Source organism: Caretta caretta, chromosome 5 (assembly GCF_965140235.1).
Source record: "Caretta caretta isolate rCarCar2 chromosome 5, rCarCar1.hap1, whole genome shotgun sequence".
In the NCBI taxonomy this organism is placed as follows: domain Eukaryota; kingdom Metazoa; phylum Chordata; order Testudines; family Cheloniidae; genus Caretta; species Caretta caretta.
The window spans coordinates 97,140,122-97,155,143 of NC_134210.1; the positions used below are offsets into that span (position 1 = coordinate 97,140,122).

The 15,022-nt window shown below is 39.1% G+C and overlaps 1 protein-coding gene across 3 annotated transcripts in view; it reads right to left on the reverse strand.

Annotated features, from left to right (window-relative positions):
* Positions 1-15,022, reverse strand: part of LOC125637150 (proprotein convertase subtilisin/kexin type 5) — a 305,277-nt gene that overhangs the window by 111,423 nt on the left and 178,832 nt on the right. For all 3 annotated transcript variants that reach the window (XM_075128725.1, XM_075128726.1, XM_075128727.1), the window contains exon 10: positions 8,920-9,023. In XM_075128725.1, the coding sequence (XP_074984826.1) occupies positions 8,920-9,023 (104 nt within the window). The remainder of the gene's footprint in view (positions 1-8,919; positions 9,024-15,022) is intronic.

The window sequence follows — 15,022 nt, forward strand, 5'->3', positions numbered from 1 at the left end:
CAAGAATAGAAGGAAATTTCAGTTTCTGTTCCAAGGATCACACAACATAATGGTCTGTCTGTAGGACAGAAAGGTGCAGTGTGTACTCCCCTATTTATTACATTACATTATAATGGGATACACTGAAAATTTGGGGGCCAGATATGCAGATAGAAAAGTGATAGCAAATAATCAGAAAAAGGATACAATGTATGTTGTTTGTTCAATAAAACTTATGTTTAACTTCTGCATGTAATTATATCAACCCAGTGACTGATTATTTGTATCAGTAAGCTTGATTTCTTCAGATAATACCAACACTATATTATCCAACATCACACTCAAGACTACCATATAGATTTTATTGGTAGATTGAACTATCTGACTGAAAGTCACTACTGACTGTTCTGTGATCTATAAGAAATAAAATAAAGAGGTCTGTGGCACACTGGCAGAGCAGCATGTGGAAGTTTATACTTCCACGGTCGGTTCAGTCTGGTGGATAAAGAATTTCTGTTTGCAGTTCTGTCAACATAGCATCCTTTATGAGACCTAAATTCACTTTAAAAAACAACAAACCTTAGGATGCAGAAAATCAACCTGCAGATTGCATTTATAATTACATCCTCACAATAATCGCCTATTTCAGGAATTTAAAATACACCTGCATATTAGCTTATTTACTAGATGAAGACTGGTTGACTAAAAGGACTTGTAATAGGAGACAGAGCTCTTCACTTCTGGGTCATCGATGCAAATCAGGCCCCAGGCAGTAATGACTGAAAATCATTACTCTTTGATGGTCATTTGGGAGCTTATGAGAAACAGGTCACTAGTTAAGTCCACTACCTGTGGATGCATTGTCATCCACATCACAGAAAAACACTATTGCATTTTCATATTTGTTGAGAATCTCATCAGAGTGATCAAGAAACCTGATCTATCTCCTTGTCCCCTAGAAAAGTTACCTTGTGAAATGTGTTGAGATAGAATGAGAAAACCTGCCCTGCCCCTACTTTTTCTATGATTGCCCCCCACCTTCTGGCATGGGTATCACACTATATGATAGGATTTTGGCCATAAAGACTGCACTGAAGCCATTCATTTCTATCTCTTATAAAATGACTCATTTTGTATGAAGGGAATAAATCTAAGGGTTGTATGCTGGTGCACTAGCTTTATAAAAGGTTTGTTGAAAGAAAGTTGGCTATGATGCATGTGTGGTAATGTAAGCTACAATTTTTAAACTCAGTGATGGTCATTTTACAGTGTATTTCTCCAAAAGAGACAACTCCATTGCAAAACCAACTGTCTGTAAATTTTCTTTGAACAAAACAAGCCATTTGTGACTGGAGCAAAATGTAATTAAAAACCCACTCATTTCCCTTTTTAAGACTCTTCAGGCCAAATTTCCCCTTGAATGTGCATCTGAGGTTCCCCATGATATTAAAAGCAGATAGATCTAACCATATTTGGATTACAGAAAACAAACAAACAACCTTTCATTGAGAATTTATAAGAAAATAACTCCAAACAAATTATGACAGATTAGTTGAGTGAATTCGAAGTGGAAATGCTGACAGATCTTTAGCTATAGACACACGAATACCATTTCTGTGCTGCTTAAAGTATCAGGTGCATAGTGGAGAACATCTCTCTTGTGTTGCCTTATGTAATTTCTGTATCTTTTTGAAAGTGCTTATGTTCCAGTAGAATATCAACATTTAAAAGAACACCTGACTAAGCACAGGGACAGTATCAGATTTCAGCAACATATGGATGAATAAAAAATACATTGTGGTTACGGTATACATATTTAATAAATAATAATAATACAATAAGTATTTATAATAATTAAATATCCATCTCAATAACCCTGTAAGGTGAGTAAGTATTATAATAGGTATAGATAAGTGAACTAAAACAAAGAAAAGTTAAATTGGCCGAAGTCTATCAGAGTAATTGGCAATGTAAAAATAGACCTAAGGGTGACATCCTGGACTCAGGCAAGTTAATGGCAAAGTTCCCATTTACTTCAATGGGACCATGATTTCACCCTAAGAGCCCCGAATCCCAGTCCCAAGCTCTGTCCACTAAACAATATAGTCATCCTGGTGACAAAATATTTGTGAATATAATTACTGAAAATACCCAATAAAAGACAATGAAAATCAAACTCCATTGGCTCTTAGGGACACATTTTATTAAAAAAAAAAAGAGAGAGAGAGAGAACTGAGCTCCACCCACAAAACTCTGCGCCTAACATCTGTGCTTAGAATTATGTATGTGTAAAGTTAGGCAGCTAGATTGAAAAATCTCCCAATTTCCAAGGACTGTTGTTATTAACAGTGGACATAAATGTAATTATGTGATTGCATATATTCCTTGGGCTTTTTATTTTTAAGGACTAAAGGCAAAGTGTTCTGTCTTTCCAGCATAACCATTTCTTACTCATGTTTAATTCAATAATTCTAGTCTTACTAGGAATAGTTATTATTGCAAACCAGAAAGGTATCATTTTAGTTTTTCATGCAGAGCCTGAGTCTGTTGACCTGTATGGCATGCATGCTATAAGGCTAATTTTTCTTCCCGCAGGCTTTGAAAAAGGGTTGGATTAAGGTGTATTAAAGGGAAAAAGTCGAACGTTATCATTTTTGTGGGCTGGCTGGTGTTGTTGCTGTCAGTTCAGTCTGCAATTTTTATAATGTATATTTCTTGAAAACTGTTTGTTCATAGCCTGGATTATGCAATGGATGCCAAGCCTGGAAGCTCTCTGGGGCAAGGACTGTCTTCTTTATTGCTTGTTTGTACGGTGCCAACCACAATCCATCTCATCCTTGAATAGGGGTTGTAGGTGCTACTGTGATATAAATAAGTGTATGGCCTGATTTATCATTGTGTTACTCCAGTTTTAGGGTAGATTAAGTCCACTGAAAACTACTGAGTCACACCACTGTCAAACTGAACCAACTTAGTGGTAAATCAGGCCCACAATATATGAATACTATAAATGCAGAAAAGCAAATTAGAGTGTATTACAATATGTTATAGTCAGTCTATGTTTCTTTATGTATCTAGTCACTGAGGTGTGGCCGCTCAGACTTTCCCAGTTTGACTTTACTGCCAGTCCCTTGGTTCCTAGAGCCAGCAGGGAACAGAACACTGCAGAGATAGCAGCCTCAGCAAGAATTACAGTTGCCATAATGAGGAGTTTTTGATGGGTTTAAAGTTGGGAGGAGAAATAAGGATTTTTTGGGGCTCTCTCCAGGCATCCTTTTTTCCTTTCTCTTGAACTCATCTCTGGAACTACCTAACCATGTAGCTGTCAGTACCTATTGTTCCTGCTCTCAGCTGTCTCTTGTAATTTAAAAAGAAAAATTGGGAGGTATATCAATTTCTATTAAGCAAAAATAAACCCTCCTGAGAAGAATCCTACAAGCTTTCAGGTTGCAGAATCCAAACAAGATCTCCTCTCACTTTCTGTTCTACCTTTCCCAGCATCCCAAAAAAGATATGGTGATTCTTGCAAAGGCAGATAAGGTTCAGAAACCAGGCAATTTGTTTAACCTAGTTTTAAATTTGGAGCACCGAATAAAGTAATTTTAACATTACTGATAATTGCCATCTGAGCATTTGCTGATGGAATGGAGGAAATGATCTAGCAAAAAAGAGTCACCTAGAACAGGATGCAATGTCTGGAAAATAAAAACCCTATAATTTTTAGGTCCCACAATCATCTAAAACCCTGTATTGAAAAATCAAAGATTTATGGCCCTATTTCCCCTACCATTTACATTCTATCTCCTCCACTCCTCAGTTTCCACAGTAATCAGTAACTGTAATGATACTTTATACAAATGAAATGATAAAGGTGCTGGCATCAATTGTATGATTTCTGTGATATTTAAACATGTTTGACATTTCTAAACGGTCACCACTATCACTGGGCACTCCTCCTCCTCCGGGCCCATGCTGCTCACCTATCGTGTGTATTCCGCCAATGTGGTTCCTTACTGGGAGAAGTAGGGGACTGCATTTCTGAGAGGATCCCAGATAATTTTAGGGACTTCTTCCATCTGCTTTCCTGGTGCTATGCCGAGTGCTGCCCTCATGTGTTCTGAACAACACCAAAAGCCCATGATGAAAGCAAAGGGCAGCAAAATGAGTTAAAATAAAATTAACCAGGTAGGGCAATAAATTAATAATAGCATCTAGATGTTTGACTGTGGTCAAGGAAATAGCTTGGAGATATCGCTCAAATTTTAATCCACATGGACTGGGAAGCTGAGGGCCTGCTAAACTAACTCATGGGATCATACCGACTTGGCAGTTTTCAATGACATTTCATTAATGAAGGTGTTTTTTCATTCCCCTCCCCCACCCTTAATTTGCTTATTAAAGGTGATTGCTGAAGGGTCTGGCTTTTGTTGGAAGGTGCATGATATAACAGTCTTTCCTGCTTCTTGATAAATATAATCCATGAAGTACTGGAATTCCATAGCAGAGTGGCAGATGCTAGGACCCTGATGAAGGATGTCAGAATCCTCTATTGAGTTACCCTACATTCAGTGGTCTAGACTCTGTATGCTACTGCAGCCTTTTTATGGTGTTGGTTTAAGAGGGTTCCCTGGGTGGTGCAGAGTTATGGGAATAGTTCTATACCACCACACTGCCCTGCAGCCCCTGGGCGGGGAGGAATAGGGTATGGCCAGAGAGAACTGCAGTCTGGGTATTTTTGGCTGACAAAAGGTCTCATAGGTGGCTGCTATAAGTCAAGAGAGCTTAGAATGTAAGTTTGTCACATTCAGAATTCTTATATTTGTTAGCAATGATTAGCATCTGATTCTTAATTTATGATTTAAAATGTGTGACAGAATGTGTACGGGAAGCTCGTTCAGCTCTTTTGAAATAACCCGCAATGTTGTGCAGACACTACAGTTATTCTCTGAACTTGGTCTGAATACTTACCTTTGACATCAGTTTAAACCTGACCTATTATCAGAATACAAATGGTGTTGTCTTATTTTTCCTCTTTCTGTGTTTCTCCAGTGTTGCCCCCATCTAATACAAGCTCTGCACATCAAAAGAATACTGAGCAGTTATATAGCAATTTACACATTCAAGGGCCTATTCAAACATTAAGGGCTCTCTCCTGCTCCCAATGAAGTCAATGGTGACATTCAGTAGCCATCAGTGGTACAGGATTAGGCCTTAAATGCTCTGTTACTGCTTTACAAACCATAGCTGTGCTGCTGGGGAGGCGGGACGCAAAAAGGTACATATCACTTGCAGTTCTTACAGGCAACTGGAATGTCTCCAGTGGGGAAAATGCCTGTAGAGGTGGTCAGTAAATGGAAACAATCCGTTAAAGTGTTTATATTTTTCATTGAAATTGGATTTTGCTCTCATAAGTAATATTATCCCCATTTTAGAGATGAGGAAAACTGAGGCAGAGGTGAAGTGAGTTGCCCAAGACCACACAGTAAGTCACTGGCAGAGTCAGGATTAGAATACTGGCATTCCTGACCCCCAGTGCTGTACTCGCTGCTAGACTGCACACTCTTGGACTGCTAATGGAACTTTAGTACCACGTAAAGAAGTATGAAATGGGAAGCTCCTTAAATTAAGGTCCTAACTGTGAATACCTGCTCAGTGATGCCATTCAGAAGAGATGATTATGCTTCTTAAAATTACTTTGTTGCATTCTGTTTCTTTCAACCTACAGGCAAGTGAGCACTGATGCTCCATTCTTCTTTTATGATTTCAATATCAACCTGCACTGCTGATTGAACACTTGAACGAGCAAGTAACCTTTCCAAAGCAATCTACAGCAGTGGATAAAGATCAACCGTTTTGATACGCCTAAGAGAGGAAGGAAAAAGGATGCTCTCTAACTTTTTGCTAGACCAGAGGCCTGCATTAGTTATAAAAAGAAATTATTTGAGGTGGAATAACAGGTAGAATCTAGCCATGCTGAGCATTCTATAGTTTGCCTAATTTTTTGTAGTGATTGAGGATACAATGCAAACCATATGAACAAGGTCTGTGACTGAGAGTGCTTGTAAAATACATTTTCAAAACTATTTTTTGAGAGTGCCTTGTCCTAAACTACTGTGTAAAGACACCTGTTCACTCTTAGTGAAATAATAATTAAAAAGAAAACCCATTTCTGACCATGAGGTTCATTCAGCTGACTGCTGTTTAACAAGTGCTGTTTACTCTCCAGAAGAAGTATACTGGAAGGAGGGGAGGGAGGAGGAGTGGTATCAGTGCAGTGCAAAGCACAAGGCAGCTCAAGTATTATTCATTAGTTAATCTTTGTCATTCGTGTAAAAAAAGAAAAAGAAAGAAAGAAAACTAGAGCCCTTGTAGCCAGTAGCTACATTTGTGAGCTCCTCCTTTCTGTTCCCCAATGACAAACAGTGAGAGTAACTGTGCTGAGGGATGGTGTTGCCATGCAGCCCAGGCAGGCTGACCCACTTTCAAGTACCAGCTTTTGCTGACCCTTTGAGTGAGAGGTTCTTCCAAGTTTTTGTTGTTTTCACCCTTTGATTTCTCATTTCTAAAGAACCAATCCCCCTTCCCCCTTCTCCCCTTCTTCTTCTAGCATTCATGGAAGAAAGGCAGCTTGTTTCTTGCACCTCACTTTGCCTTAGTCAATTTCAGAAAAATTCTCTTTTCGGCCTTGTTATGAACATGCTTTGGAAGAAATATGGGTCTTGACATCAACAAAATCATGATACAATTCCACAAGGATCAGAGTAATTCATCTATGAAAAACCCATACTTTAACTGTTACTCTTGGCAGCAGCGAAGGATAATAGTGAAATATTATACTAAATATTGCCACGTGCACTAGTAAAATACAGTCTCATTCTTGCCAGCAGCGGTGTGCAACTCCCCCTTCCAGCTCAGGTTTGGATGCTGTGATTTAATCTAACTCTTTTGCTTCTCTTCTATCCAAAAGCAACAGAGGTTTAAAGAGAGCTGGATTTTTATTGGAACCATTTGCTTAGCCTAAGTTGCCAAAATAATTTAGTTAAAACTGGTGCTTTTATTTGGGTTAAAGTTGATCCTTAGCTCCACAGAGGTCGAGGCACTTAGTTTGTCTTTCTCCTTTGAATTCCACTATGAAGTCTACTGCCGAGTTTTGCCAGGTGAAGTCGTATTTCCTGCCTCCCCACAGTCAGCCAGGTCTACATTCATGATTTTAGACAAGTGGGGGAGAAACCCTCCTTAACTCCTTTACCTCATAAATATCTCCCACCACAATTCAAACATAGCACACGTGTGCTTTCCGGTTGTTGGGGTGTTAAGCCAGAGAAAGAATTGTTGTAACTATAAAGGCCCTGTTGCTGCTGCTAGTATACCATGTGTTAATGCAACTCTTCAATTTCCTAATGAGAGACAACTGCTCCAAGATACACTATAGTATGATACTGAGTACTATGACGTTATTGCCTTTCTTGGGAACAGGTGAAAAAATACAAAGGGATAGAATTCTGGAAATTAGATAGTAACCAAGATGCTACATTTACACCACTTGAAGACCATAGTCTAGATAGTTTCAATCACAATAATAAGATATCAACACACATTTCCTTCCAATACATTTTTAATGCCAGGCTATGCGTCACAGTGACAAGTACTATACTGACAACATCATTAAGTATCTCTCTGTGTGTTCTTGCATGTAGGTGTGGGCCTTTGTATCTCTATCTTTTTTATATGTATTGTAAATGGGTCAAACCCAGACCCTTGACTGTGAAAACATTTTAATTTTGAGGCTGTGTGGAGTTGAATCCCCATTTCCAAAACTATCCTCTATCGTTTAGGTTCTGGATTGGATCCAAAAATGAAAGGGGCCTTTTTTCTGTTTCTAATTCAGATGCAGCGGAAATGTCATGGGGCAGAATTACATATTAAATATGTTCTGTGGTGGATGTTCTGTGATCTGGAATAGGTTAAAGCTAAGGTTTAGATTCAAGGCCAAATTTTAGTGTGAAATTGTGTGAAAATTTGATGGCTCTGATACTTTGTGGACTGTTCTCAGGAGTTTTTGGCACAAAATGGCATAAATCTCACAAGACAGACTCAACTTAAAACTTGGGTGGAATTCCAACCCAGAAATAAAGCCAATAAAGGGTTTAGACAATGGGAACTAGAATTTAAACCATCTTGAAATGTAGAGGTGTTTAGATTCAAGGTCCAATTTTAGCCCAACTAAAATATAAGCAGAATTATATGATATTGCTAGTCATTGACTATGATGGTCTGTATATATATCTATAACAGCTGGTCAAAACCAGTAAAACATTTAGTGAGAACTTTAAAACATGTCTGAGTTTTTTGAAATTTTGAAAAATGTCTGATTGAAAAATGGGATTTCTGTCCCTTGAGACAGTCTGATATTTTGACACTTGTTTTCATCCCAAATCAGGGCAAAAAGCTGAAATATCAAAGCCTTGTTTGTGCAGAATGAAAAGTTCTGAACAATTTCTATTCAGTAATATCAAAACATTCCATTTTGCCATTTTGAATCAAAATCCCTTATATTCCCAAATTGAAATGTTTTATTTCAGGTTTGCTTGACATTAAATTCTGTGACCTTAACATCAAGCTAGACCATCTGTACACCTGTGCCTGGAAGACACAAAGACCTGGTTAAGATGCTTTACTGCCTGCTTTGTGCTACCAACGTAGCAAAAAGTAGGCAGTAAGGGTTGACCAGAATCCAGCCCATAATACTTTTCTAGTAATTTCAAATCCCAGTCTTTAAAGGAGGAGAAGGAACACATCTCTTTTGTTAATGAAAAAGACTAAAAGCTCCACATATTGCAGGTGACAGACAAACCATCTGAGAATATTTCCCTCAGCTTCCCCTTTAAATGTCCAATTTTGTTTTTGCCTGTCACGGTGAATAAGAAAGGAAGCTCTCACCCTTATAACCAGCAGCATTGGTTTTCCAGTCATTAGAATTCAGATGTCCTGCACGTGAAGTCCTTACAATAATATGCTGTACGTCTCTCCAGGTCAGAGATGGACTAAGGAAAAGGGCAAAGACAAAGTGAAAATCAGAACTTTCTTACCAAAAAGGGAAAAAAAAAAAGTCACACAAGTTAAAAAACAAAACCACAAACAAAACCAGTGTTCAAAGTAACATGACCCAGCTTTACAGGATTGATGTATCAAATTATTTCTACCTCTACTATTCTTTTTCGATTATGAGAGATGCATTAATTGATAGGCAGCCTGTAAAATACACACACTCAGTATTCCACACATGTGAATTTACAAGGATGGATAAAAAAGTGTATTTGACCTAGAGATAACTAATATGACCACCAAGTTGTTCATGTTGCATCTGTACATGGTTGCCTACCTCAGACATGCACAAGAGAAGAAAAGCATAACAGATCACAAGCTGTTTCATATTCATTACGGCCCCAGTCTGGCATTCCTTTCACACTCTAAACTTCCACTGTAGTCATTATGGAAGCGTGAGTCTACATTGTCATTGACTTGCTCATTATCAGCCAGATTCACTGCTGGTAATCAGGCAGAGATCAATCCTGTATTCTTTATGTACCCAAAACTCCCAGGAATGAATTTGGGTAGTTAACGGTTGTGATGAAGTGGGAATTTTCTGTAATATTGTATTAGTCCTGTGTGTGCCTCAGTTTCCCTCTGTACTTTGCATTGATACCCTGTGGGTGCAAAAGGGTTAAAAATAAAAAGTTGCTCTTGGGGCAGAGCAGGAGACATGAGGTGGTGTCATGTAACTGTTGGGAGGGGGAATGAATGGATCATTAAAGAACTGGCTGAAACCGACCAATATCAATGGAGGATCGATCCACAAAGACATTGGGAGCCCTAAGGATTGAACAACTGATGCTTATCCAGCAGGCAGAACACGTGAACATTTCCACAGGGGTTGGCAAGGGGGTTGGGGTGGCTGTTGGAGAGACTCAGCAGCTTTCACCTGAGACTGCTAGCGAGTCAGAGCCAGAAATGGATACCATAGCAGCATGGCTGATTGCATTGGCTTCGTGAGTTTGGACTATATCTTAACCTTTGCTTCTCTGTGCTAAACTAAGGGCTTCTGATGTAGTGTTCCAGTTGACTAATAAATCCTACTTTGTTTTGAAAAGGCTGCCGGGTGTCACTGCAAATAATTGCTGGGGTGCATTGGTCCCTGAAGAGTATAAAAGTCTCTGACCAGGAGTCTATCTCAGTTGGACTCGCTGGACAGAGCTCACAGTGTGAAATGGGAGTACAAGAACCAGAGAATCAGTCTTGGAGGCACAGAGGCCATATGGCCTACCCTTAAAGAAGAGTAGAACCTCTTGGGGGTCTGGCACTCTGAACAGGTACTTCCAAGGGACTGCTTAGAAGCTGGGAAGTAGCACTGATTCCGTGGATCTGTGACAATGGGCAAGCGACTGACAACACATATGTGAGTTTCTACAATACGTAAATAATGATTCTGTCCCTAAGGATGACGAAAGAGGATCCCATCTGGGTCTCCACTGTGGAATGAACTACCAATTTTTTCTCTCACAAACAGAAGAAATCTTTAGAGAATGTAGCATTTCAGATGCCCTTTGTTTTGCAGATACATATTCTCAGGAGGACTTCCTTTCTAAAACCATAGCTTAAAAGGCCATGGATTATGGTGGTGTTCATTGGCAATTTCTCATTTGTTCTGTTAGCAATGAGGTGGGGAATATGACTGTTCTTCCAACAATGCTGTTAATAGTGAGAATGATAAATGAATACAGAATGAGCAGCTATGGTAGGGCTTCACAAAAATTAAATAAAAAAAGAGGAAATGGGGATTCGTGCTCATACCATTACTCACCAAACATCATCCTCTGAATAGCCCTGCTCCTGTTCCCATTGACATCAGTGGTAACACTGTCTTTGAGTTGGATGGTGCCGGATCAGGCCCAATACTAGTTAACTATACTGTCTAGTACAGTGATTCTCAAACTTTTGTACTTGTACCACCTTTCACATAGCAAGCCTCTGAGTGTGACTCCCCACTTATAAATTTAAAACACTTTTTTATATATTTAACACCATTATAAATGCTGGAGGCAAAGCGGCGTTTGGGGTCGTGTCTGACAGCTCGTGACCCCCCATTTAAGAACCTTGCAACACCCTGAAGGGTCCTGACCCATAATTTGAGAACCCCTGGTCTAGTAGCTAGGGCACTAAGCTGGGACTTGGGAGATGCAGGTTCAATTCCCTACTCCAGCATAAATTTCCTGTGTGACCTTGGGCAAGTCACTTAGTGTCTTCCTGCTTCAATTCCCCATCTGGAAGTTGGGGATAATGCTTCCCTACCTCACAGGGGTATTGTGAAGATAAATACATTAAAGATTGTGAGGCACTCAGATACCGTGGTAACAGGGGCCATAGATGGATTGATCCTGCAGTTTTTCCATGCATGGAATGCCTACTAAATTTAGTGAGAGATTTCTATGTGGAACATCTGCAGGATAACAGAAACTATCCAAGCAGGTTGATTTTTCTGGGAGCTCTTCCTGACACAGGAAGTCAGAAGAGAAACTCACCAATCTGAGAGTTTGGTGTGCAGAACTCAATGCAGTGTTTCTTATTTTTATAATCTGTCCTCACATCTGCCAGAATTTATTTTCTCATAAATTTAACCTTTTGAAATACTTGCTTTGTGGATGCTATACCATACTTAAACGTAGAAATAGTATCTTGTTTATCTTTTGAAGTAAGTAGCTGAAATCAATCAGGTCTATGACATTTCCTACATATAACTCAGTCTGAAGAAATTAGTGTTTTATTTTCTTGCTGAGCTGCATAAGCCAGGGTTTCTTAAATGTACACAATTAAGATGACAAACTTTAGCTTCAGTAAATTGGAACTCCATAGGGAAGCAGCAGATATGCAGAAATTACTGAAAACATCTAAGTTTTCTATGGAAAACCTGTCTCTATCTCACACAGGGCAAAGACAGAAATAGACTGATGGAAATTAACAGGTTTGTGATCAAAGGGATTTCATCTGTCTGAATGAGATTAAAGGAAGGAAATGAAAACCAATTACATTTGAGCTTCATAAATCACAATACCATATAATGGCAGTAAACCTGAGAAGTGTAGAAAATACACTCAAAAGTAACAGCCGTGTATGTGTGTGGAAGGGATCCTCCAATGGCCATACAGTCTATATAGTTGAAACAGGACCATAGTCAACAGAATTTTTATATATATTGACCAAGTAGGAATTGCTTAAAATAGGTCTTATATACTGTAACTAAGTTACAAATGGCATCTCAAACTCAGGCGTGGAACCATTTAACTATATACCCTTCCCCTCTATTTTTTTCATTTTTTCTTTTTTCTTTTTTCTTTTTTTGGGTGCTGACACTGCTATCTTACTTTCGGATGGACTCTTGTTCCTTTGCAGCAAGTTTCCCACTAGGTTGTGCGAGGCCAATGTCAACTAGACTCTGATGTGACCTAGCATCAAATACCCTTTTTTAGCTACCAATGGAGCATCAAAGGAGGTATTGTGTATTTTAGTGAAGCCAACACAGAGTGCTGCTCGCACTGGAGCCCTGAAGATGTTGGTGTATGCAGATCAGCTGGAACACTCGCTTTGAAGAAGCAAGATCATTTGTGCTGAAATCTCTTTTGGTTTTCAGAACTTGTTGCATTTCTTCCTAGCTGGATCAGTTTAATCATGACCGTTTAATTTTTCTTGTGTGCATCTGAGGTACTGGGGCAGCTTGTGGTTAAATTATTGCATTATTTTTAAGGTGCATTATTGCCTTTTGGTGATGGATGGACATTTAAAAATATTAATATAAATATAGCTTGTTTCCCAAGAAGGGGTCTTTTTTCTAGTTAGACAATTGAACTGGTATGATAGTAAGTATTTATCCAGCTGAGAGCTGGTAAAAAAAAGAACTGCAAAAAGTGAAAGTCATGGAATGTAATGGGCATTAAGGGCTTGTAAGATATGGTATGCTTGGACAGGCACGTAACATGCTTCAGAAAGGAATCAATAAAATTTTATACCAGATCAGGAATTTCACTAGGAGCCCATGTAATGTCTTAGGAAAACATGTAGCATTGGCTCAAGCCTTCAAGAGTACCTCTGAGAATCCCAAGAGCTGCATTCTTTATTAGGTGAAGTCTGAACAATCTGTGATTCCACAAAGCAAGGCGTTTTAGTTGTCGAAACTACTGAGAAGAAAAGGCACTAAAATATTCACATCAGTTTTAAAAGGCAATGTTCAAGACTGCTACATTCAGCTAATTATTAAAAACCAACCAGGGGATCCAGTCTCCTTTCAATGAACACTGAGCTCTCATTATTGGGAATTATACAGCGTGTCAAGATGAAAATACAACCCACAGTTAAGGTTTAATGAAAACTCCCCCAAAACTTCCAGCCTGGGAAACCTTGAAAAGCAAGCTACTCTGGTTCTATTTTAAAGTTCTGAGTAAGAGGCCACTGTTATACAGTATTTGCCTGCTACATCTCATCCTCAAAACCAAACTCAGACAACAATTTCTCAAACTGAAAACCTAAAGCTAAGTGTCAGGTACCCAGTAAACAGATGTGTGTACGCTCAACCTCTCTCTCATAGTGCCTGCACGCCAGTTTGCTTACTGCAAGAGCTATTGAAGTATAACATTTTTCTTCTATTGATGTTGTCATCTCAAATATAGACAAGCTTTTGGTGTATTATATCAAAGGCAGCAGGGAGATATAACAGCATAAGAACAGCATTGCAGCTGATTTCAACAGCCTCCGATAGAACCTTCGCTGTACTAGGAAGTGAGCTATTGCCAAATTGAAATTTCCTCTCTACAGTAGACACCTCATTTGAAACCAAATAGGACTGCAATTGTTCACCCCCAACTTTTGTCAGAAACTTTGACAAAAAATAAGAAATTGGAAAGGAGTCAAACTAGCAGTTCATTTGGAGAAAAAACAGATTTTTTTTTTCAAACTAGGGAGTCATAGGAGCCAATTTTAAAGCATCTGGAACCATCACAGAAGCAGTCAAGTGTTTGTAAAACATGTCAAAATTGGAACCGAAGTGAGTAAACAGTTTCACTAGCCATGTAAGCCACAGATCCAGACAAGATGTCACTGATGTTAATTGACTTACCACTTGATTAATCTCAAAAGAGTTAATGGGTAAACATCTTGAAAGGAAAAAAAGTACTAACAAGACCAATACTGACACTGCTATATAATGGGATCAATTTCAAAAACAAGACAATTTCCTTCCAAGAAAAAAAAAACTTGAATGTCTCATTTGAAATCGCCTGGGGATTATGCATACCAGACAATACTCAAAATCACACCAGAATGAGCAGAAGTAAGAATAATTAGATGAAAATTGCATGACCAGCAGCCAATAAATAATGAATGTCAAGTCCTCAGCTCTCTAGTAATACTCCAAGGTCTGGACCTCTTCTTTCAACCTTTTCAAAACGTTTATAAAACAAGGTAAATGAGAAACTATGGAAGTGGAACAACTGTACAATAATGGTGTACAAAATCAGCAATATTAGTTTGAGTTTTAACTGGATCCTTAACCAAGAATGAACAGCATTATCCAAATTGGTTAGAAATTAGAAGCTTTACTTTCAGGTCAGATTTTGATCCCTTCACTTATACTGAGTAGTGCTTTACTCCACAAGTAGTCCTTCTGAAGACAATGTAGCTAATCCTGGAGCAGGTGCTATTCAACATGAGTAAGGTTAGTATTTTGTCATGGGTATTTTTAGCAAAAGTCACATACAGGTGGTGGGCAATAAACAAAAATTCACAGAAGACTGCGACCTGTCTGTGACTTTTCCTAAAAATACCCTGGGGGGGAGGGACTAACAGTGGGAGTCCCACTGGGCGCTGATTGCTGGCCACTGCTCCTATAGTGTAGGCTGACCCAGCCCTGGGCACTGCACCCAGTCCTGCTGCTGCTCCTGGGTGGGGGCTGACAGCTGCTCCAGCCCTGCAGCTGCAGTGGGCTGAAGCTGAAGAA